Source organism: Suncus etruscus, chromosome 13 (genome assembly GCF_024139225.1).
Source record: "Suncus etruscus isolate mSunEtr1 chromosome 13, mSunEtr1.pri.cur, whole genome shotgun sequence".
NCBI classification, from domain to species: domain Eukaryota; kingdom Metazoa; phylum Chordata; class Mammalia; order Eulipotyphla; family Soricidae; genus Suncus; species Suncus etruscus.
The window spans coordinates 24,858,480-24,883,626 of record NC_064860.1 but is presented as its reverse complement, the minus strand read 5'-3'; the positions used below and the strand labels follow the sequence as shown (position 1 = coordinate 24,883,626).

The 25,147-nt window shown below is 42.6% G+C and overlaps 1 protein-coding gene and 1 long non-coding RNA gene across 2 annotated transcripts in view; both read left to right on the top strand.

Moving 5' to 3' along the window:
* The window catches only part of SMC4 (structural maintenance of chromosomes 4), a 33,260-nt gene extending 10,545 nt beyond the window's left edge, over positions 1 to 22,715 (top strand). Inside the window, exons 8-23 of the mRNA XM_049785527.1 lie at positions 1,118 to 1,268; positions 4,063 to 4,227; positions 5,089 to 5,322; positions 8,329 to 8,514; positions 9,551 to 9,712; positions 9,835 to 10,060; positions 10,140 to 10,219; positions 13,156 to 13,308; positions 14,941 to 15,067; positions 15,740 to 15,929; positions 16,556 to 16,700; positions 17,836 to 18,009; positions 19,655 to 19,837; positions 19,924 to 20,156; positions 21,061 to 21,244; positions 22,433 to 22,715. Of these exons, the coding sequence (XP_049641484.1) occupies positions 1,118 to 1,268; positions 4,063 to 4,227; positions 5,089 to 5,322; positions 8,329 to 8,514; positions 9,551 to 9,712; positions 9,835 to 10,060; positions 10,140 to 10,219; positions 13,156 to 13,308; positions 14,941 to 15,067; positions 15,740 to 15,929; positions 16,556 to 16,700; positions 17,836 to 18,009; positions 19,655 to 19,837; positions 19,924 to 20,156; positions 21,061 to 21,244; positions 22,433 to 22,585 (2,746 nt within the window). The 3' untranslated portion in view covers positions 22,586 to 22,715. The remainder of the gene's footprint in view (positions 1 to 1,117; positions 1,269 to 4,062; positions 4,228 to 5,088; positions 5,323 to 8,328; positions 8,515 to 9,550; positions 9,713 to 9,834; positions 10,061 to 10,139; positions 10,220 to 13,155; positions 13,309 to 14,940; positions 15,068 to 15,739; positions 15,930 to 16,555; positions 16,701 to 17,835; positions 18,010 to 19,654; positions 19,838 to 19,923; positions 20,157 to 21,060; positions 21,245 to 22,432) is intronic.
* Positions 22,716 to 22,955: 240 nt separating this feature from the next.
* On the top strand, positions 22,956 to 23,493 carry LOC126026259 (uncharacterized). Its single transcript, XR_007501596.1, has 2 exons — positions 22,956 to 23,062; positions 23,268 to 23,493. It is a non-coding gene; the product is annotated as an uncharacterized LOC126026259 (long non-coding RNA).
* The last annotated feature ends 1,654 nt before the right edge of the window (positions 23,494 to 25,147 follow it).

Below are 25,147 nucleotides of genomic sequence, written 5' to 3'. Positions count from 1 at the left end.
TGAACCGAGGTCCATGTGCAAAAAGCAAATTTCTTGCCCATTGCACTATGGTTTTTGTCCCCCAAATACAATATTTGTCCTTCAGTATAGATAGGTAAAATATTTATTTTTTATTTTGTTTTGGGGGGCCACACCCAGTGGTGCTTAGAAGTTATTCCTGACTCTACACTCAGGAATCACTCTTGACCATGCTCAGAGGATTTTATGGGAGGCTAGGGATTGACCCTAGTTCAAACGTATGAAAAGAAAGTGCCCTACCTGCTGTACTGCTGTATTATCTCTTTAGACCTTAAAATAATTCTTTTTTTTTTTTTCTCGTTTTTTTCCGGCCACACCTGTTTGATGCTCAGGGGTTACTCCTGGCTAAGCGCTCAGAAATTGCCCCTGGCTTGGGGGGACCATATGGGACACTGGGGGATCGAACTGCGGTCCTTTCTTGGCTAGCGCTTGCAAGGCAAACACCTTATCTCTAACACCACCTCGCCAGCCCCAAAATAACATGTTTTTTTTGTTGTTTTTTCTGTTTTTGCTTTTTGGGCCACACCCGGTGACACTCAGGGTTACTCTTGGCTATGCACTCAGAAATCACTTGGGGGCCCCTATGGGACACCTGGGGATCGAACCGTGGTCTGTCCTAGGTTAGCACGTGTAGGGCAAATGCCTTACTCCTCGCGCCATCAGTCCGGCCCTGACCTTAAAATAATTTTTAATGCTCAGAGTTATAATGTTCTATTAATATAGGTCACTTAAGAAATAAGAGTGCTGTTCATTGACATGGTATGACTTTTTTTTTTTTTTTTTTTTTTTTTTTGGTTTTTCGGGCCACACCCGTTTGATGCTCAGGGGTTACTCCTGGCTAAGCGCTCAGAAATTGCCCCTGGCTTGGGGGACCAATTGGGACACCGGGGCATCGAACCTCGGTCCTTCCTTGGCTAGCGCTTGCAAGGCAGATACCTTACCTCTAGCGCCACCTCACCGGCCCGACATGGTATGATTTTAAAATCTTGTCAATATTTTAGAAGTGACAGAGGAAGTTTGACAAGCAGGATATATATAAAAAAGCTTTACAATACCTTAATACCCAACATAGTGACTAATAAGTTCTTTGTTTTGCTAGGAAACTCAATAAAATTACAGATTTTATTGAGAAGAACAAAGAAAAATTTACTCAGCTGGATTTAGAGGATGTTCAAGTTAGAGAAAAATTAAAGCACGCTACAAGTAAAGCCAAAAAACTGGAGAAACAACTTCTAAAAGATAAAGAAAAGGTGAGTTTTTAGTTTTCGGGTTTTTTGTTTTGTTTTGTTGTTTGTTTATTTTTTTGGTTTGGTTTGGGTTTTGGGCCACACCCGGCGTTGCTCAGGGGTTACTCCTGGCTGTCTGCTCAGAAATAGCTCCTGGCAGGCACGGGGGACCATATGGGACACTGGGATTCGAACCAACCACCTTAGTAGGCCTGGATTGGTTGCTTGCAAGGCGATCATCGTTGTGCTATCTCCCCGGTCTCTGGTTTGGGTTTTGTTGGGATCACAACAGTGCTCAGGGGTTATTCCTGGCTCTACACTCAGATATTGCTTCTTGCAGGCTCGGGGTACCCTATGGGATGCTGGAATTCAAACCGCCATCCTTCTGCAAGCAAGGCAAACACACTGCCTCCATGCTATCTCTCTGGCCCTGAGTATAAGGATTTTCTTAGCTTTTTTTGTCTGTCAAATCTAATTTGTTTGTTTGTGTCACACCCAGCATCATTTAGACGTAAATCCTGGCTCTGCTCAGAAATTGCTTCTGGCCAGCTCAGGAGACTGTATGGAATGCCAAGGATCAAACCCAGGTCGACCATGTGCCAGTCAAAAGCTCTACCTGCTATGTTGTGCTATCACTCCAGCTCCTTCCTCTTTATACTGCTCAGAAATTGTTCCTTGGAGGACCATATGGGATGCCAGGAAACGAACCCGGTCCTTCCTGGGACACCACGTACAAGGCAAATGCCTTACTGGTGTGCCATCTCTCTGGCCTTGTCTCTTGAACATGACTGGAGTTCCCACCACCAAGGAAAGGGAAAACTTAAACAAAAGGTAGATAAGCTCTTAAAGGGTTTAAAGAAAGGTGAGTGGCATTTGAGCCCAAATTCACAGGGAGGCCAGACTGATCATATAGGGTCCTCTAACTATTTTGGGGTCACCAGTCCTCAGTGATGCAACTCCTATCAGGGCTCAGAGGCTAAATTGGATTAAAAGCCAGAGAGAGATAGCACAGCAGGTAGGGAGGGCATTTGTGTTGCACATGGCTGACCTGGGTTTCATCTTCAGCATCCCCTGTGGTACCCTTAACCTATAGGAGTGATTTCTTTTTCTCTTTTTTCCTTTGCTTTTTGGGCCACACCCAGAGACACTCAGGGATTACTCCTGGCTATGCACTCAGAAATAGCTGGGGGGGGCAGCGAGGTGGCGCTAGAGGTATGGTGTCTGCCTTGCAAGCACTAGCCAAGGAAGGACCGCAGTTCCATCCCTGGCGTCCCATATGGTCCCCCCAAGCCAGGGGCAATTTCTGAGCACTTAGCCAGGAGTAATCCCGAGCATCAAACGGGTATGTCCTGAAAAACCAAAAAAAGAAAAAAGAAAAGAAATAGCTCCTCCAGGGGCCAGAGAGATAGCATCGAGGTAGTGCGTTTGCCTTGCATGCAGGACGACATTGGTTCGAATCCCGGCATCCCATATAGTGCCCCTGAGCACTGCCGAGTGTGACCCAAAATCAAAAAGAAAAAAGAAATAGCTCCTGGCTTGGGGGATTGAACTCTGGTCCGTGCTAGGTTAAAGCGTGAAAGCGAAACACTCTACCACTTGCCCCTAGGAGCAATTTGTGAGCACAGAGCCAGGAATAACCCCTGACCACCACAGGGTGTGGTCCAAGTGGCGAGGAGGATCAATGAAACCAGCAGCTGGTTCTTAGAAAAAATAAGATAGACAAACCTGAGTGTAGCGGTGTGCCCCCATCCCCCCAAAAAAAAGCATGTCTGCCCTACAGATTTACTATGGCAAGTGCCTTGCTTGCTGTGCTATTTTTCCAACACCAGGTCTTTTAAATTTAACCTCTCATCAAATATTAAACATCTCTTTCTGCCTTATGCATTTTCCAAATGTGTTTGTTCATGCATTTTCTGTCTAGTATGATAGGAAGACATGTTCTTTTTGTTTGTTTCCATTTTTGTTTTGTTTTGGTTTTTGGGTCAACCTGGCAGGCTCGGGAACCATATTGGATGCCAGGAATCTAACCGAATCCATTCAGGGTTGGCCCGCATGCAAGGCAAACATCCTATTATTATGCTATTACTTCAGCCTCAGGAAGGCTTATTTGATTTGTTTGTGGAACACCATATTGGGAAATAAATTCAGTATTGAACTTCTTATATTAGCTAGTCAGAATAAAGTAATGTCGAGATTAGAGTAACCTGTAAAATGGACAAACTAAGCAAAACATCCTGTCCTGGAGGTTTTAATACTTTCAGACATCAACTGTGAACATTATTAGCAGCCTAATGGAATGAAATAATAAAAGGTAACAATGGCAAGTTGAGTGGAAATATTTTACATGATTCAATGTAATCAGTACATTATAATGTATGAGAAAGATCAGTACACCCTGAGATGGGAACAGGGAGAAGAAACAACGAAAAGAAAAGTTTTTAAACATGAAGAATTAAGAACTCTGGAAATTACAGTTACAGTTTGTCTAAATAGAGAGAAGCTGAAGTGAACAGTTAAGAAAGTGCTTGCTGGAGCCAGAGCGGTGGCACAAGCAGTAGGGCATTGTTCTGCCTTGTACATGCTAACCTAGGATGGACCACGGTTCAGTCCCTCTGCATCCCATATGGTCCCCCAAGCCAGGAGTAACCCCTGAGCATCACCAGGTATGGCCCAAAAAACAAAAATAAAAGGGCTTGCTAATAAAGCCAACTAATTCAAATCTAAAAAATCTTAAAAGGCCTAGAATTTTGGCATTAAGTAATACTTCTAAAGAACACAAGTGTTGGTTATATTGGTTTAATTTGTTTCATATTCTTAGGTTGAAGAATTTAAAAGTGTGCCTGCCAAGAGTGAAAAAATTATAGCTGAAACAACAACTCGAAGTAATGCTCTAGAGAAGGAAAAAGAAAAAGAAGAAGAAAAATTAAAGCAAGTTATGGATAGCCTCAAACAGGAAACACAAGGGCTTCAGAAAGAAAAAGAAGTAAGTTCTTTATTAATTGTTACTCATTTTTGAACTCAGAAATTTTCTTTTTTCTTTTTATTAGTTTTTGGGCCACACCCAGTGGCACTCTGGTTACTCCTGGCTCTGTGCTCAGAAATTGCTCCTGGCAGGAGCAGGGGACCATATGGGATGTTGGGATTTGAACCCCGTTAGTCCTGGGTTGGCCGCTTGCAAGGCAAATGCCCTATCGCTGTGCTGTGCTGTGCTATTTCTCTGACCCTGCAAGAATTTTTTTAAAAAAAGAAAAACATAACAAGAGCTGATTGAACTACTTTGGAAAGTTTGGGCTTTTGCATTTTCAGTGTTCCAAAAGACTCAGCCTACACCTCTTTGTTCTCTTTACCACACGCCCTGTTCTGCTCTCCCAGCTCTACTGTGCTGGAGGACCAAAGATATAGATTCAGTTGCCCTCACTGAAATGTGACCTTTTAAATATTTGAAGTTTGATGGTAATCAAGTTTCCTTTGTCCTCTAAAATTATTTTCTTGGTACCTGAATGGGTAAAATATGAGGATGACTGGCTCCTCTCTCTTCTGTATCTCTTATAAAATTTCAAATCCCCCCTCTTCACAGCGTTCTGGCTTCAGATCATGGGCTGGACATTTTCTCTGAGCTTGTGTGCGTTGTTCATGTCCAAGTCATCTTCCTCAGAAAGAGGACCAGAATTTGGCCCATCTTGAGAATTGTAAAAATGATAATCAATAAATATAACCTTACCCAAATATAGTCTCTGGCACTCTATATGATTCCCCGAGCACACAACTAGGAGTAAACTTTCTCTTGATGTGGGGGCAAAACTTTTTTTCCCCAAATTTAATGGAGTCTATCCTAATTTAACAGAGTCAAGAAAAAGAACTTATGGCTTTCAGCAAATCAGTAAATGAAGCACGTTCCAAGATGGATGTAGCTCAGTCTGAACTTGATATCTATCTCAGTCGTCATAATACTGCAGTTTCTCAGTTAAGTAAGGCCCAGGAAGCTCTCGTCACAGCCTCTGAGACTTTGAAAGAAAGGAAAGCTGCAATCCGCGAGATAGAGGCAAAACTCCCTCAGAATAAGCAGGAATTAAAACAGGTAAGTCTTCGTGTGTTTTCATGAACAGTATTTTTTTTTATACTCGAACATTTGCATTGAACTGGCAGTGGGATTTTTTTCACTCTTAAAATGAAATGGGTTAATCTAATATTCTGATAGGACGGCCATAGAAATAAAAATGATCAAGGAACTATATCTTTCAGAGGCTTAATCAGTGAAAAACAATGACTTGCTATCACTCTTTGGAAATAGGTGGTCAAAACATAGTTGTGTTTCTAGCTCTGGGTGTAGATAGTTCATATATGGGTAAAAGGGGAAAATTATGTCTTTTTATATTTGAGTTTTGGATTTTATAGCTGTGGTTCTGAATTTGTAGCTATAGAACTACGAGGAGTGTATTGCTTTGGAGGCCTCGTTCAAGGATGCTCAGAGGTTATTCCTGACTGCACTGAGCACTTACTCCTGGCAATGCCTAATAGATAATGAGATGGATATGGAGATTAGTATGCTGAAATGAGTCTGAGGGAGAGGGATAGACATAGAATAATCTCACTCATTAGTGAGATACCAAAAATGTGAGTGTTGTAATAATATCCAGAGACAGTAAAAATAAGGGCCAGGAGGACTAGTCCATGGTTTAAGTTTAAGTCATATCTGGGGGCCTATTCTGTCTTTCTGATGCTTCATTTTTTTTTTGTTTTTAAATTAATTCATCATGGTTTGTGGACTGTAGTGTATGTCCCAAAAGACAAAGAAAAAAGGCACAATGGGGAGTGATAAGTGATAGCACAATGGGGAGGGTTTGCCTTGTATACGACTTATCCAAGTTTGATCCCCGGCGTCTCTCCCTGAGCCTGCCGGGAGAATCCCCTGACCGCCACCCTGTGTGGAGTTGTCCTTCCCAAAAGGCACCATGATTTGCTAATTTATTTATGACTGAGTTTCAGGTATACAGTGTTCTAATAATACCAGGTTCAGTTTAGTTTTGGAGAAATACAAACTTTTACGTTATACAACTATGCCTTGTTAAATACTAATTGAATTGAAGAAATAAGGTGACTTATTTCTTCAAGTCCTCTTTTTTCTGACATAAAAGGTTGATGTGTTCATTTGATTGAGGGAGTATGCATATATTCATACACTCACAACCTGACATTTTCATAGCAATATACTCATGGTCTGATTTTAGGGCTATGGGATTTGGTTTTATAAAATAAAAAATTTTAGTATTGGGCTAGAGAAATAGCACATCGGAAAGGCGTTTGCCTTGCATGCAGAAGGACAATAATTCGAATCCCGGCATCCCATATGGTCCCCTAGCTTGCCGGGGGCGATTTCTGAGCATAGAGCCAGGAATAACCCCTGAGTGCTGGGCCGGGAGAGATAGCACAGCGGTGTTTGCCTTGCAAGCAGCCGATCCAGGACCAAAGGTTGTTGGTTTGAATCCCAGTGTCCCATATGGTCCCCCGTGCCTGCCAGGAGTTATTTCTGAGCAGACAGCCTACTACTGCCGGGTGTGGCCCAAAAACCAAAAAAAAAAAAAAACCCTGAGTGCTGCCGGGTGTGACCCAAAAAAGTTTTTTTTAGTATTGGGGGACTGGAACAATAGCACAGCTACAGGGTGTTTGCCTTGCACTCTGCTGACCCTGGACAGACCAAGGTTCAATCCCCAACATCCCATATGGTCTCCCTAGCCTGCCAGAGTGATTTCTGGGACCCAGAGAGATAGCTCAGCGGCGTTTGCCTTGCAAGCAGCCGATCCAGGACCAAAGGTGGTTGGTTCGAATCCCAGTGTCCCATATGGTCCCCCGTGCCTGCCAGAAGCTATTTCTAAGCAGACAGCCAGGAATAATCTCTGAGCACCGCCAGGTATGGCCCAAAAACCCAAAACAAACAAACAAACAAACAAAAAAACAGAGTGATTTCTAGGTACTAAGCCAGAAGTAACCCTGAACACTGCCAGATGTGGGCCCCCCCAAAAAATTTAAATAATGTATAACTATAGTCCTGTCTTCTGTGGGGGATACACCCAGCCGCATACAGGGGTTATTCCTGACTCTGCTCAGAAATCACTCCTGACAGACTTGAGGAACCATGTGGGATGCCGGGAATTGAACCCAGGTTGGCTGTGTGCAAGGCAAACTTTCTACCTGCTATCGCTTCAGCCCCCAGTTCTGTCCTTGTTAATTACTACAGAACTAAAGAAATAGATTATAACACCTATGTTACCAAACTGGGTTTTCCAAGTCCTAGCACTCCTTACCCATCAGTCAGAATAGTGCTAAGAATATGTAGCATTAGGATCCACGCATTTTTTTTTTTAAACTTTATTAATTGATTGGTTGGTTTTTGGGCCACATCCAGCAGTGCTCAGGGATTATTCCTGGCTGTGCAATCAGAAATAGCCCCTGGCAGGCTTGGGGACCATATGGGATGCCAGGAATTGAACCGGGTTCCTCCCGGGTCTGCCGCATGCAAGGCAAATACCCTACCACAGTATCTCTCGGGCCTCAGATCCACGCTTTTTTTGTTTTGGTTTGGTTTGGTTTTTGGATAACACCCAGCAGCGCTCAGCAATCGCTCCTAGCAGGCTCGGGGGACCATATGGGATGCCGGGATTCGAACCACTGTCCTTTTGCATGCAAGGCAAACAAACGCCTTACCTCCCTGCTATCTCTCCAGCCCCAGATCCACACATTTAGTTCCAATGACTTATCCCCCTTTGCAAAGGACAAGTCCACTTACTATTTTCATAAACAAACCAGCTTAGTTCTGGTTCAAGTGTTTATTATGTTTTCTTTTTGATGTATTACATATGCCTTTTGGGGTTCTTTTTGGTTTGGTGCAGGGAAACGGGCCATACTCAATGATGTTCAGGGGCCTTTATTCCTGGCTCTGTACTCAGGAGTAATCCCTGGTACTGGTCAGAGTTCAGATGTGATGCTGGAGATTATAACTGTAACTAGCCACTGGCAAGGCAAGAACCTTAACCCTGGACATACTCTCTCTACTCTAGAAATCATTTTCTTTACTTTTCACTTTCAGAAAGAGCAAAAACTTAAAGAGCTTACACAAGAAGAAATAAACGTCAAAAGTTTGGTTCATGATCTTTTCCAAAAAGTTGAAGAAGCAAAGAGTTCCTTAGCAATGAATCGAAGTAGGGGGAAAGTCCTTGATGCAATAATTCAAGAAAAAAACTCTGGCAGAATTCCAGGAATATATGGACGATTGGTAAAGTAGACTTGTTTGTAAATGACCTAACATTATAAATCTTTTTACTTGACTTAAAAGCTGTTCTATAGGGACTCGGAGAAATACCACATTGGGAGGGTGTTTGCCTTGCACCAGCAGACCCAGGACGGACAGTGGTTCAAATCCCGGCATCCCATATGTTCCCCTGAGCCTGCCAGGAGTGATTTCTTCTTTTCTGTTTTATATTGAGTATCATTGTATGTAAGCTAATGTTCTTGCTTTATAACTATTTTTGTTTTTGTTTTGGGGCCAGAAAACATGTGCTCAGGGGTTACTCCTGGCTCTACACTCAAGGAGTCCCTTCTAATGGGTTCCAGGGACCATATGGAATGCCAGGGATTGAATCTGGGTTATTTGTACGCAAGGGATACCGAACTGTTGCTTCGGCCCCTAAATGTGTTGTTCTTATGCTTTCATAATGAACCTTTTCGGTTTTTGCCATGTCTTCAAATTTTTCTTTCTCTTTAACAAACAACCTTGGTCTTCCACCTCTCTGAGCACTTCTTAGAATATTCTGAAAAGTTGATGGAGGCATCGGTGCTTTTCTTCTCCTCCTGGCATGTTTGCACAAAGATTTCATATGATGACATCTTGTCTCAACTTCTTAGAACAGCTTTGTCCATGTTTAATTATTTTTTCATCATGAACCGCCTAGTACCCATCCAGCTCTTTGTCCAGGCAGTGTCTCTGGGGAACTCAGTGTTCTGTAATACTTTTTTGTTTTTGTTTTTTATTTAAAAGTAGTCAAATTGGGGGCTGGAGAGATAGCATGGAGGTAAGGCATTTGCCTTTCATGCAAGAGGTCATCGGTTCGAATCCCAGCGTCCCATATGGTCCCCCGTGCCTGCCAGGAGCAATTTCTGAGCATGGAGCCAGGAGTAACCCCTGAGCACTGCCGGGTGTGACCCAAAAACCACAAAAAAAAAAAAAAAAGTAGTCAAATTGGCAAATGGTAGTGAAATTGTCCTATATTTAACATCTTGTTGATTGGGGTTTTTTTCTCCTTGATTATTAGGGCGACTTAGGAGCAATTGATGAGAAGTATGATATTGCTATTTCTTCTTGTTGTCACGCACTAGACTACATTGTTGTTGATTCTATTGATACAGCCCAAGAATGTGTGAACTTCCTTAAAAGAAAAAATATTGGTGTTGCAACTTTTATAGGTTTGGATAAGGTGAGTATTTATAATATCTATCAGCGAGTTATGTCAAATGTGTGTTATTTGACATATAACTTTGTGCATGTAATAAATACCTATTCAATACTTTATGATTATTCTCATGTTTTTAACTTTAGATGGCAGTGTGGGCAAAGAGGATGTCAAAAATTCAAACTCCTGAAAATACTCCTCGTTTATTTGACTTAGTAAAAGTAAAAGATGAGCAAATTCGGCAAGCTTTTTACTTTGCTTTAAGGGACACCTTAGTGGCTGACAACTTAGACCAAGCCACCAGAGTAGCATATCAAGGCAAGCAGCGCTGGAGAGTTGTGACCTTGCAAGGCCAGATCATCGAGCAGTCAGGTAACTGTCTTAGGAGAGAAGCACAGCTGCTTTTCCCAGCAGAGAGCTCTAGCTGACTTCTCCTTTCCTGTGTCTCCAGGTACTATGACAGGTGGTGGCAGCAGAGTGACAAAAGGCAGGATGGGGTCTTCAGTCATCATGGAGGTCTCCGAAGAGCAGGTCAGCAGGTGCCGCTTCAGCTACATTTTCTTCTGAAAAGCAGTTTTTGGTGTGTCATATATGCATTAGCTTGGAATTTAGCCAGTGCGCTACCCTCAGATTTTGAGATTGAGATTTGTATAAATCAGAATTTCAATATAAATGCATGGTCTGGGTTGAATCTATAAAATAGTTTAGAATTCTAAAAACTGTGGGGCTGGAGAGATAGCATGGAGGTAAGGCATTTGCCTTGCATGCAGAAGGACGGTGGTTCGAATCCTGGCATCCCATATGGTCCCCCAAGCCTGCCAGGAGCGATTTCTGAGCTTAGAGCCAGGAGTAACCCCTGAGCGCTGCCCGGTGTGACCCAAAAACAAACAAAACTACATGTTTTTTTTTTTTTGTTTTTTTTTTTTTTGTGGTTTTTGGGTCACACCCGGCAGTGCTCAGGGGTTATTCCTGGCTCCAGGCTCAGAAATTGCTCCTGGCAGGCACGGGAGGACCATATATGGGACGCCGGGATTCGAACCGATGACCTCCTGCATGAGAGGCAAACGCCTTACCTCCATGCTATCTCTCCGGCCCCACAAAACTACATGTTTGTGGGTGCCAATACAATACAGTACAACACATAAGGCACTTGCCTTGTACTTGACCTGGATTCAACTTCTGGAATACCATATGCCTCCCCCCCCAAATCTGCCAGGGGTAAACCCTGAGCACAACTGAGTATGGACCGCCCACCCACCACAACCCTTTCCCCTAGAATTTGTGACCATCGAAATGCTCAGAGGGCTTGAACACATGCTTTGACTGCAAAGAGCCCTGGGTTTGATTCCCTGCACCACATAAGCTTCCCTAGCACTGTGTGTGGAATGTAGAAGTGTGGTTCATCTGCATGAATGAAGCCTCATGTTCAATCCCTGAACTTAGTACAATTAACATCACAAAAACTAAGAAAGTATACAATATATATATATATCTGTATATATGTATATATATATATGTGGACATGTATGTATCCTTTTTTTAAAAAATTTGGATCAGAGTATTTCATAATTTTGTTAGAATTTTTGTTCGTTTTGTTTTGGGGGCCACACCCATCTGTACTCAGGAGTTATTTCTGGCTCTGTGCTCCTGGCAGGTTTGGGGGACCATATAGGATGCTGGGAATTAAACTTGAGCCTTTTGCCACATACCAGGCAAAAGGCTTCACCGATGTGCTATTGCTCCAACCCCAATTTTTTATTTTAAAGTTAATTGTTTTGCAGGGGTTAAGTTTTGGGTCACACCTGGTGATGTTCAGGGATTACTCCTGGCTTTGCATTCAGTTATCAAACCCAGGGTAGCTGGCTGCATGCAAGGCAAGTGTTCTCATTTTACTATCTCTTTGATACCCTCAAAATATGTTTCTAATATTTGGGGTTTTTCGCACTCGCCATCCTTTTCAGTGTCCACAGCCCACTGGCAAGAACCAGACAATGTTTTATGCTGTTTGTCATGCCATGGGGTGATGTGAGAGGCCCCTGGGATGGGTGATCCCTAAGTCCAAACCCACAGAGTAAAGGTTTCAAGACAAAGGTTTCTGATATCCACGTATATGTAGGGATTTTGGGGTGTTCAGGAAAAAACTATTCCACTTTCACCCACAGAACACAGAATACTAATTTTCCCTTAAAATTATATATTTAAGGTGTCTGTCTGCCTTGCCCGTGCTAGCCTTTGGATAGGCCATGATCCTATGGTCCCCAAGCCAGGAGCGATTTCTGAACGTAGAACCAGGAGTAACCCCTGAGCGTCACCGGATGTGCCCCCCCCCCCAAATTATATATGTTGAATATCCTGAATATGTAGGGTTTTTTTTTTGGAGGGGGGTCACACCTGGCAGCACTCGGGTTACTCCTGGTTCTACGTTCAAAAATCGTTCCTGGCATGCTCGGGGGACCATATGGGATGCCGGGATTCAAATCACTGTCCTGCGTGCAAGGCAAATGCCCCACCTCCATGCTATCTGAATATGTAGTTTTTATCCATGTAATGCCTTGATGTTTTACAGGATTTTTTTAAGCTATAGCATAGCTGTAGGGTATTTGATTTGCACATGGTCAACCCAGAATGGACCTGGGTTTGATTCCTGACATCCCATATGGTCCCCCAAGCCTGCCAGAATCGATTTCTTTTTTTTTTTTTTTTTTTTTTCAGAATCGATTTCTGATTGCAGAGCCAGGAGTAACTCCTGAGTACTCCTGGGGTAACCAAAAATAAATACTTTGATTTGTATTTATTTATTTATTTTTGGTTTTGTTTTGTCTTGTTTTTGGATCACACCTGGCAGCGCTCAGGGGTTACTCCTGGCTCTACGTTCAGTAATTGCTCCTGGCAGGCTTGGGGAACCATATGGGATGTCAGGATTCGAACCACCATCCTTCTGCATGCAAGGCAAACGCCTTACCTCCATGCTATCTCTCCGGCCCCAATAAATCTGATTTTTGGGTCAAAGCGATAGTACAGGAGCCAGCCCTGGTATGCTCCTCAGCATCCTTTATGCTCCACCCAGGTGTAATTTCTGAGTGCAGAGCCAGGAGTAACCTCTAAACATCACCGGGTGTGAGCCAAAAGAGAAAAACCTTTTGCTTAAATATTGCCTCTATACATTTATCTGAATAAGTGACTATACAATATTTGAAACTCTTTCCATCTGACTGAAGAAATTGACAAATCAAATCACAGCTGTCAAAACTGACTTGTTTTGGGCTGGGTCAATAGTATAGTGCTTGCCTTGCACACAGCACACGTCAATGTTCAAAATCCGGCATCTGATATGGTCCTGAGCCTGCTAGGAGTGACCCTGAGCATCATCACCAGGTGTGACCCAAAACCAAAAGAAAGTCAGATTGAGTTGTTCAGTATTATCTTTTAAGATTTTCTTCAATCATAAATTGACTTTGTGTTTGTAGGTAAATAAAATGGAATTACAGTTACAGAAAGATTCTCTAAAAGCGACACAAATCCAAGAACAGAAAGTCCAACTGGAAGAAACAGTACTTAAGTTACAGCAGAGTGAGAGAGATATGAGGAATACGCTGGAGAAGTTCACTGCGAGCATCCAGGTACCTTGAGCTGCAGGAGCTGTACCCTTCCTGGCATTTCATGTCTGCTTTTTGGCTGTTCCCCAAGTTCTCAGGGATCACCTGAGATCCAGATAGGGCACTGCTCCAGCTGGTCTGCAAGACTGCTGTTCACTTGTCTTTTAACTCTGATCCTCTTCTTTCAATGTAGAATGTTTTCTCCACTAAAAAAAAAGTATTGCATCAATGCTTGAGCAATAGCACAGCAGGTAGGATGTTTGCCTTCTTCCCTGTCATCAATCATGGTCCCTGGAACCTGCCAGGAGTACCATATATAATCGAGTATAAGCCAGAGACCGCCACCAAATTTTACCCTAAAAACTGGGAAAACTTAGCGACTCAAGTATAAACTTAAGTGACTCGAGATGGAAAGTGCAGCAGCCACTGGTAAATTTCAAAAATAAAAATAATGGGGGGGGTAAAAAATAAAAATATATGCCCAAAACAATTATAATAATTGAGGAATAATAATTGAAAAATAGGGGCCGGGAAGGTGGCGCTAGAGGTAAGGTGTCTGCCTTGCAAGCGCTAGCATAGAACGGACAGCGGTTCGATCCCCCGGCGTCCCATATGGTCCCCCCAAGCCAGGGGCGATTTCTGAGTGCATAGCCAGGAGGAACCCCTGAGCATCAAACGGGTGTGGCCCAAAAACCAAGAATGAATGAATGAATGAATGAATGAATGAATGAATGAATGAATAAATAATTGAAAAATAAATATTTTCAATATTTATTGCTAAAGAAAAACTGTAAACTAGCAAGTTACTTGCAACAAGTTTTAATATAGATACCTACTGAATTAACATGCTTTTGTCTATATGGTTAATATAAATATTATATGAACTTTTTGTTTGTTTGTTTTTTGTTTTGGTTTTTGGGTCACACCCAGCGGTGCTCAGGGGTTACTCTTGGCTGTCTGCACAGAAGTAGCTCCTGGCAGGCATGGGGGACCATATGGGACACCAGGATTCGAACCAACCACCTTAGGTCCTGGGTCGGCTGCTTGCAAGGCAAACACCATTGTGCTATCTCTCCGGCCCTATATGAACTTTTTATGTGATACTTTTTCTTAATATATGTCAAATTTTCTAAGCCAATGAATTTTTTGCTGTTGTTGTTTTTTGTATGTATTTTCTTTATAGTTAGCTGTGTTAGAGCATTTTGGGTTTGCCATGATTTTGCTATTCTGGTACTGTGTATATTTCTGTTTTAAATTCCTTCATTTTGGGGCCAGAGCAGTAGCACAGCAGTAGGGCATTTGCTTTGCACACAGCTGACCCTGGACTGACCTGGGTTCGGTCCCCAGCACCCCTATATGGGCCTCCAAGTCTGCTAGGAGCGATTTCTGGGTACAGAGCCAGGGGGTGCCACTCAGTATGGCCCAAAAAAATTTTTTAAGTGCCTTCATTTTACTAGACCAGCACCATCAGATGCCACTAGGCATTCTTTCGATTTCTTAGGTCCTATTTTTTCTAAGATTACAATTATTACCCAGCATATTTTGTATATGACATTTAAAAATGTTAAGGACCTTTTCTTAATTTCAGAATGTTTAAAGCATATAACCTGTTGCTTAGGTAAAAAGTTGATCTTGAATGTCCAAACATTTGTGTAGCATTTATCAGAGCAAGAAGAATATCTGACTGTACAAGTTAAAGAACTTGAAGCTAATGTACTAGCTACAGCCCCTGACAAAAAGAAGCAGAAATTACTAGAAGAAAATGTCAGCGCTTTCAAAATAGGTATGTTGAATAGAAGCTTAATCGTCAGAAGTTTGTCCCCTTCCTTTGTATTACTGCTGTTTGCTGAGTCAGGTGGCACCTGTGCCTGGAGGTGGTGCTCACCAGGGCTCACCCCAGGACACAGTGCTCAACACCTGACTATGAGAACTGGTCTTTGTGGGAGTTTGCAGGGTGAACTTAAGTAAGCAGTCAGTGTTCGGGGGCCTGTCTTCAGAATTGTATGTATTTCTTGGGATCAAACTTGAGTCATCTGCATGTAAGGCAAACACCTTGCCCCCTGTACTTTCCTCAGCCCTTTTCAAGTATTATGTATGTCATTAGAGAAATAAGAAAACTAACATGACACAAAGAATGACTTGTCCGATTCTTTTTTCGTGAACTCTTCAGTGTGTCATCAACATTAACTAAAGGAAGTGGTGTTTAGTAGACCTAGAATCACAAATTGTTGGGGCCAGAATGATAGCATAGCAGATAGGGTGTTTTGCCTTGCACACAGACGACCCGGGACCGACTCAGGTTCAATTTCTGGCATCCCAGAAAGTACCCCAAGCCTGCCAGGAGCGATTTCTGAGTGCAGAGCCAGGAGTAACGCCTAAGGACTGCCGGGTGTGGCCCCAATCCCACCCACCCCCCAAAAAAAGAATCATAAATTGTTAATGTTTTAAATTTCAGAGTATGACAGCGTTGCTAAGAGAGCTGGTAAAGTAGAGGCTGAAGTTAAAAGGTTACATGATCTCATCATTGAAATCAATAACCATAAACTCAAGGCACAACAAGACAAACTGGATAAAATAAATAAGCAGCTGGATGAATGTGCTTCTTCCATTACTAAAGCCCAAGTATCGATCAAGACTGCAGACAGGTAGGGTGTGTGCTGTCCAGCCTCTGTCCATTCTTGGGGCTCCGTTAGCCTTTGCTACTAGCAAGTAGTCACAGACCAGAGACCAGCTTCCTTTCCCTGGCTCAAGAGGGGAGAGGATGGTTAATTTTGTGTTGGTGGGTTTTTTTTTTTATTTTATATTGTTGGGTTGTAAATAAATTGACTAGTATTCCTGTCTTCTGTAAAAAAATGAGGTAATAAACCATTTGTAAAATTGGATACTATAAGAATTTCATTAATTTATACTGAGCTTAACAAAATACATAGTATCCCACAGGCATATTTGTACATATGTGTGTGTGTTGGTGTATATTTACATATATGAACATAGAGCCAGTTCAAATATGGCTTGATTTTTTGTTTGTTTGTTTTGGGTCACACCTGGCAGCACTCAGGATTCTGTACTCAGAAATCACCCCTGGCAGGCACGGGGGACCGTATGGGATGGCGGGATCCAAGGCAAATGCCCTACCACAGTGCTCTTCAGTCCTGATAGTAAATTTTTTTATTTTGGTAGGAATAATTAGATCATTAATATGAAAATTTAGTAGGTTTTCAGAAGCAGTAAATCTCATTACTGTATTTTTTATGTTACAATTTTGTTTTAGAAATCTTAAAAAAGCACAAGACACCGTGTCTCGCACAGAGAAAGAAATAAAAGATACTGAGAAGGAAGTTAATGATTTAACAGCAGAACTAAAAAGTATTGAAGACAAAGCAGCAGAAGTCATACAAGATACCAATTCTGCCGAGGTGAGGCTTTGAGGGGACGAGGACTATATGTTTAAGTAAAAAGGGAGCTTGGAAAGTTGTAACTGTCACCTTGTACACTACGTTATGAATGTGATAAAAAACTTTTTTTGTTTGTTGGGTGATTTTTAGTTTTTGGGTTACACCCGGCAACGCTCACAGGTTACTCCTGCTCAGAAATTGCTCCTGGCAGGCTCGGGGGGGGGGGACGGGGACCATATGGGATGCCGGGATTCAAACCGCTGACCTTCTGCATGAAAGGCAAATACCTTACCTCCATGCAATCTCTCTGGCCCCAAGTGTGCTCAAAACTTTGGTTTGGTTTTGGGGCACACCTAGCATTGCTCAGGGGTCAGTCAATTTGGAGGCTCCTGCATGCACAGTGTAACCTTAAACCTATTAGTTCCAAGTCCAAAAGTTTCTTCATAAGTTTTTGTTTGTTTGTTTGTTTTTGATTTTTGGGTCACACCCAGCAGCACTCAGGAATTAGTCCTGGCTCTACGATCAGAAATAAGAAATAGCTCCTTGCAGGCTCGGGACCATATGGGATGCCGGAATTCGAACCACTGATCATCATTCAGCATGAAAGGCAACGCCTTACCTCCATGCTATCTCTCCGGCCCCCAATTTTTTTGTTTGTTTGTTTGTTTGTTTGTTTTGGGTCACACCCGGCAGTGCTCAGGGGTTATCCTGGCTCTATGCTCAGAAATCACTCCTGGCAGGCTCGGGGAAACATATGGGATGCCGGGATTTGAACCACCGATCTTCTGCACGCAAGGCAAATGCCTTACCTCCATGCTTTCTCTCCAGTCTTTCTTAATAAATTTTTTAGGGCAAGAGCAATAGCACGCACAGCAGGGAGGGCATTTGCCTTGCACTGAATTCAATCCCTGAGATCCTATATGGTCCCCTGAGCCTGCCAAGTGCTATTTCTGAGCTCAGAGCCAGGAATAATACCTGAGTTACTGCCGTTGTGGCCAAAGAAAAACAAACTAAAAATATAAATGAATGAGTGGTTATTTTTAAGTGGAAATTTGAAATGAGAGTTTGCTGACCCTTTTATGTTAGGGGTGTGATGACACTTATCCTGACTGGGAAGGTGTTGTACATACCTATAGCACTTCTTTTTGTTTTTTAGGAATCTTTACCAGAGATCCAGAAAGAATATCGCAATCTTCTTCAAGAACTGAAATTGATTCAAGAAAATGAACATGCTCTTCAAAAAGATGCACTCAGTATTAAGTTGAAACTTGAACAATTAAATGGTCATATTGCTGAGCATAACTCTAAAATAAAATATTGGCAAAAAGAGGTGAGATTTTTACCTTTATTTTAAAGTATATCCTTTAAGGGGCCTGGTTAGCTCAGCGGTAAGCTTGCACGCAGCCAACCCAGGACAGAAGGTAGTTAGATTCCCACGGGGGACCAGATGGATGCCACCATCCTTCTGCATGAAAGGCAAACGCCCTATCTCCATGCTATCTCTCCAGCCCTAGATTTTTTTTTTTTTTTTTTTTTTGGTTTTTGGGCCACACCCAGCGGTGCTCAGGGGTTACTCCTGGCTATCTGCTTAGAAATAGCTCCTGGCAGGCACAGGGGACCCTATGGGACACCAGGATTCGAACCAACCACCTTTGGTCCTGGATCGGCTGCTTGCAAGGCAAACGCCGCTGTGCTATCTCTCCGGGCCCAGCCCTAGAGTTTTATTCTTAAATTGTTGGAGGCCTGACCCTCATAGTCTGGGTCTGAGATCTTAAGAAATAGTTGGGTTAAGAAGAGATAAATAGGGCCCGGAGAGAGCACAGCGGCGTTTGCCTTGCAGTCAGCCGATCCAGGACCTAAGGTGGTTGGTTCTAATCCCGGTGTCCCATATAGTCCCCCGTGCCTGCCAGGAGCTATTTCTGAGCAGACAGCCAGGAGTAACCCCTGAGCACTGCTGGGTGTGACCCAAAAAAAAAACAAAAAAAAAGAAGAGATAAATAATTGGCTAAGATATGGATTAGGAGAGAAAGAAGGGGAAAACAAAAGAGAGAGAAGAAAGAATAAGTAAATACGGTAAAATTGAGTTGAAAAGGGTTGGGCTGTTGCATCAGTGTTGGAGGGGTCTCCACTTTCAAGGTTCATCATCACTGACGGGGGGTAAAGGTTTCAGGGTTATATAGTGGCCAAAAGCTTTTTAGTATAGGCACAGTTTTTGTGTCTAGAATACTAAGCAATGTGGTAGTGAGTGCAATAAGACATAGATTGAATTGAATTTATTTAACATAAAAGAATAAAGGAGAGAAAGAAAGAAATAGAGGGAAAGTAGTGGTTTGCCAAATCGTGTTCGATGAGTGGGACCTGTAACATAAATCTGTGATGTACCATTGAGTGTTACAGTGGTCTGAATTATGATATGCTTTGGGACAGGGGTCCTCAAACTTTTTAAACAGGGGGCCAGTTCACTGTCCCTCAGACCATTGGAGGGTCTGACTATAGTAAAAACAAAACTTATGAACGAATTCTTATGCACACTGCATATATCTTATTTTGCAATGAAGAAACAAAACAGATACGTATACAATATGTGGCCCTCGGGCTTTGGGACCTGGGAAAGGTGCATGCCGCTCTCCCACCATGCTTTTTTTTTTTTTTTTTTTTTTTTTTTTTTTTTTTTTTTTTGGTTTTTGGGCCACACTCCTGGCTGTCTGCTCAGAAATAGCTCCTGCCAGGCACGGGGGACCATATGGGACACAGGGATTCGAACCAACCACCTTTGGTCCTGGATCGGCTGCTTGCAAGGCAAACGCCGCTGTGCTATCTCTCCAGGCCCACCATGCTTTTTCTTAAAGTCCTGTAATGATAGTGGCTAAATTAGTCGTTTCTTCAGAATGTCATTCTAATAGTCATAAATATGTCTCGGAGATATTGACAAATTAATAGTTTGCCTTCCTAACATCTAATTAAACTTTTTATAGATTTCAAAAATATCACTGCATCCCATTGAAAATAATCCTGTCGAGGAAATTTCAGTTCTAAGCCCAGAGGACCTTGAAGCCATCAAGAACCCTGATTCTATCACAAGTCAGATTGCACTTTTGGAAGCCCAGTGTCATGAAATGAAGCCCAACCTCGGTGCCATTGCCGAGTATAGGAAGAAGGTAAGGGAGAGCCACCAGGTGCTTTTAGTCTCGGTCTAAAGTGTGTTCAATTGAAGATGCTTTGCTTATGAAATCTCTTTTCACAGGAAGAATTATATTTACAACGAGTAGCTGAGTTGGACAAAATTACTTGTGAAAGAGATCATTTCAGACAGGCATATGAAGATCTTCGGAAGCAAAGGCTTAATGAGTTTATGGCAGGTTTTTATATAATAACAAACAAACTAAAGGAAAATTACCAGATGCTCACTCTGGGGGGCGATGCTGAGCTAGAACTAGTGGACAGTTTGGACCCTTTCTCTGAAGGCATCATGTTCAGGTTTGTAATTCCACATTAAACTCCATTTTCCTATGATAGCTCAAGGTTATGACTCAAATTTCAGCACATGCAGATGGTTCATTTTATACTATTTGTATAATTGGGGGGCAGGGGTAACTGCACCTGGCACTTTTCAGAACTTCCTCCTGGATACTCTCAGGGATAATTCCTGGCAGACTTGGGGGGGACTATATGGGTACCTGGGTTCAAACTTGAGCTGGCTCACTCCAGCCCTTAATTTAGTCTTGTTAACTTAAAGATGTTTTAATTATAAGCTTTAGGGACCAGAAAGGCAGCTCAGCAAAGCTGCACATATACTACGTATGGAGGCACAGCCTAGGTTTGATCCATGGTACTGGTCCCCAAGCCACCACCAGGTGAATTTTAATACTGTCCTAAATCCAAAATATAAAAATAAGTTTGGGTTCAGGAAATAGCTCAGGGTTCAAGAACATATGCCAAGGTGCCAACTTTGATACCTGGCACATTCCCCCCTGATCTCACTTTCTAAATGTTTGGGTGTGGCCTGATGGCTTGCAACATTACTGAGATAGAGCATTGAAACCTGGGAGGCAGCTCTCATATGCTACAGTTGGTGGGGGATGGTCCTATCAGCTTTGCCTTCACTCTGTCCCTAGGAAATCTTTTTGTTTTTTGGGCCACACCCGTTTGATGCTCAGGGGTTCCTCCTGGCTAAGCACTCAGAAATTGTCCCTGGCTTGGGGGGACCATATGGGGCGCTGGGGGATCGAACCGAGGTCCTTCCTTGGCTAGCGCTTGCAAGGCAAACACCTTACCTCTAGCGCCACCTTGCCGGCCCCAGGAAATCTAATCTTTAGTTTTAACCTTTGCTGTTCAAATAATTTGACTGCTAAGACCTGATTTTCTTAAATCTTAATTTTAGTGTTCGGCCACCAAAGAAAAGTTGGAAGAAGATCTTTAACCTTTCAGGAGGAGAGAAAACACTCAGTTCATTGGCATTAGTCTTTGCTCTTCACCATTACAAACCCACACCCTTGTACTTCATGGATGAGATTGATGCAGCCCTTGATTTTAAAAATGTGTCCATTGTTGCATTTTACATCTATGTGAGTAATCATTCAGAGCTTTCCATTATCTTAGTAAATCTAAAGAATGTAGCTTTACCACATTCTTTTTATCCAAACTACATTTTTTATTCGTTTTTATTTTTTGGCTTTTGGTTTTTGGATCCCATCCAGCAGCACTCAGGGGTCACTTCAGGATCTAAGCTCAGAAATAGCTCTTGGCAGGCTCAGGGGAACATATGGGATGCCGGGGTTCGAACCACCATTATTCTGCTTGCAAGACCAACACCCTACCTCCATGCTCTCTTCAGCCCCTATTTTCTTTTTTGTTGTTGTTTGTTTTGGGGCCACACCGGTGATGCTCAGGGGTTACTCTTGCCTATGTGCTCAGAAATCACTCCTGGCTTGGGGGATCCTATTGGACGCCAGGGGATGAAACTGCAGTCTGTCCTACATTAGTGCATGTAAGGCAGATGCCCTACCTGCTTGTGCCACTACTCTGGCCCAAACCACATTATATTCATTGGGAAAAATAAAAATAAATATAGATTAGAAATCAGTGGTCCTCAAACTATGGCCCACGGGACACATATTGTATTTATATCTGTTTTGTTTCTTCATTACAAAATAAGATATATGCAGTTCATAAGTTTTGTTTTTACTATAGTCAGACCCTCCAATGGTCTGAGGGACAGTGAACTGGCCCCCTGTTTAAAAAGTTTGAGGACCCCTGGAGATAGTAGAAACTGCTAGAATTGCAGATTTTCTGCCTAAATTTTTTTTTAACCACAAGACTAGGATAAATGCTTCCAGAAACATCCCATGTTTCTCTCAAACCCAAGCATAGTCTTTTTTGTTTTGTTTTTTGTTTTTGTTTTTGGGCCACACCCAGCGGTGCTCAGGGGTTACTCCTGGCTGTCTGCTCAGCAATAGCTCCCAGCAGGCACGAGGGACCATATGGGACACCGAGATTCGAACCAACCACCTTTGGTCCTGTATCGGCTGCTTGCAAGGCAAACACCGCTGTGCTATCTCTCCGGGCCCATCAAGCATAGTCTTGATTGCTGCTGTCACTCAAATTTCTGTCACTGTTCAAGTGATCCTTACTCCCTAGAACTGCAGGGCTGCTGCTAGTAATAGTAGCCCTCCCTAACCCCAGAAATGTATTTGGGTGGGAGACCGTAGATGTTCATGTTACTTACTGTTCTTAATGTTTCTGATTCTTTCTAGGAACAAACAAAAAATGCTCAGTTCATCATCATCTCCCTTCGAAATAATATGTTTGAGATTTCAGATAGACTTATTGGAATTTACAAAACATACAATATAACAAAAAGTGTTGCAGTTAACCCAAAAGAAATTGCATCTAAAGGACTATGTTAACTTTGAATACATCAATATCAAATTGAGTCTGCATTCAGTGGATTGTATTTTTTGTTTTGGAGACACTTCTGGCAGGTTTGGGGGACATATGGGATGCCAGGGACCGATCCAAGATTGGTCACTTGCAAGGCAAATAAATGCCCTTCCCACTGTATTGCTCTGGCCCCTAATTTTTTATTGTAAATAAATTGTAAATTTTATAAAATATTCTGAAACTGGTTTTTGGGTTTATTTTTGTTTTGGTTTGGTTTTTTGTTTTGGGGCCACACCTGTTGACGCTCAGGAGTTACTCCTGGTCTATGCTCAGAAATCGCTCGTGGCAGGCACAAGGGACCATATGGGGTGCCGGGATTCGAACCACCGTCTGTCATGGATTTGTCTGCCTGCAAGGCAAACACCCCGCTCTTGCGCTATCACTCTGGCCCCCAAAACTGGTTTTTATTTTATACGTTAATGTGTGCCTCCTGCTGTTAAGGAGTGTAAGAATCTGGGTCGGAGAGATAGCATGGAGGTAAGGCGTTTGCCTTTCATGCAGGTCGTCATCGGTTCGAATCCCGCCGTCCCATATGGTCCCCCGTGCCTGCCAGGAGCAATTTCTGAGCATGGAGCCAGAAGTAACCCCTGAGCACTGCCGGGTGTGACCCAAAAACCACAAAAAAAAAAAAAAAAAAAAAAATAGGAGTGTAAGAATCTGATGCCTTTATTGCACCAGTTACTTAGAAGTTATGTAATCATTGCTGTACTCAAATATTGGGAGCTTTTTAAAACCAATAATTATTAATTTTAAAGTATGAGAATTGATATCCTATCATATATGTTTTATCTAGAGCTTATGTATTTAGAGCATTTGTTTGGAGGGACCAGTAAACAATATGTTTGAACATAAATAAAAACATATTCCAACTAAATATTGTCAGAGTTGACTTTCTTTTTGTTTGTTTTATTTTTGGGTCACACCCAGCAGTGCTCAGGGGTTACTCCTGGGTCTGCACTCAAATCCTGGCAGGCTTGGGGGACTATATGGGATTCTGAGATTCGAACCACCATCCTTCTGCATGCAAAGCAAACGCACTAACTCCATTCTCTCTGGCCCCAGAGTTGACTTTAATACACAACTCAGTAATAGAGCATTTCCCTTGCATATGTAAAGCCCTGTCTTCAATCCCCAGCCAGAGAAGTGGAAAAGGAAAACTTGAAAGTGATTTTAGCCCATCATTTATCAGGGATTTCTCCCCTTAGATAATAGTCCCTAGGAGCTAAAATTAATTTGCTTATGACTAAGCAAGTCAGATTATGAATTATTGAAAATTAAAGGTTGGTTTTTCCAGTGTATACTCCTGCCCAGCATGTTAAGAAATATTAAATGTCAGAATTTTAGCATGGGTCTTACTGGTGAACATCATCTGCTTTTCAAGAGAAGACAAAAATAAAAGAAGAAGACAAAGACATCAGGGGCCTAAGCTGTAGCACAATGGGGAGCACATTTGCCTTGCATGCGGCTCACAGGTTTGATCCCTTGACATTCCTTATTGTCCCCTGAGCCCAAGAGGAATGATCACTGAGTGCAGAGGCAGGAATATCTCGAGTGCCACCCGGTATGGCCTAGAAACAAAAATAATTGTCAGGATCATTAATTCAAACTGCTGCTTCTGATTCTGTTTTTTTTGTATACCGAGTTACTACTGGCTCTGCACTCAGAAATCACCCCTGGCAGGCTCGGGGGACTGTATGGGATGCCAGGAACCGATCCCAGGTCCATCCCAGGGTTGGCCACTCGCAAGGCAAAGATCCTACTGCTATATTATCTCCCCGGCCCCTCTTCCCAGTTCCTTCATTGTTTCCATTTAGGGCAGGTATTTTTGGGTTTTTTTTTGGGGGGGGGGTTGGGTTTTGGGCCACAACCAGCAACTATCAGGTTACTCCAGGCTCTGCACTCAGAAATAATCATTCCTGGCAGGCTGTGAGGACCATATAGGATTGTCCGGCATCAAACCCACATCAGTGCCGATTCGGCCGGCCATGTGCAAGGCAAACACCCTACAGCTGTGCTATTGCTCCAGCCCAGGGGTGGGAGAATATATTCTTGACTAATCTGAAACCCTGATTTAAGATTTTGGCCTAAACCCTTTCCATTTTGATACCAATATATACCATTCCCGTCTCCATTATACTCTGTTTTGTCCACTTAATGTTAAATGATTCAGCAGACTTCTAAGAAGTATTTTTTAAATGTGTACCCCAATACAGACATATTAATTCAAAGTCTGAACCAGGTAAAGGTTCTTAGAGTAATCATTCGTGACTCCTGAAAAGCATGTGATTTTCCTGGCTGTCTGCTCAGAAATAGCTCCTGGCAGGCACGGGGGACCATATGGGACACCAGGATTTGAACCAACCACCTTTGGTCCTGGATCGACTGCTTGCAAGGCAAATGCCGCTGTGCTGTCTCTCCGGGCCCCTCAAGTAGGATTCTTACCTTGCACACAGCCAGCCTGGTTTCTATCCTTTGCATCTATCTGGTGTCACCAGTGTAGCCAAAAAAGAATCCTACAAATATAATTA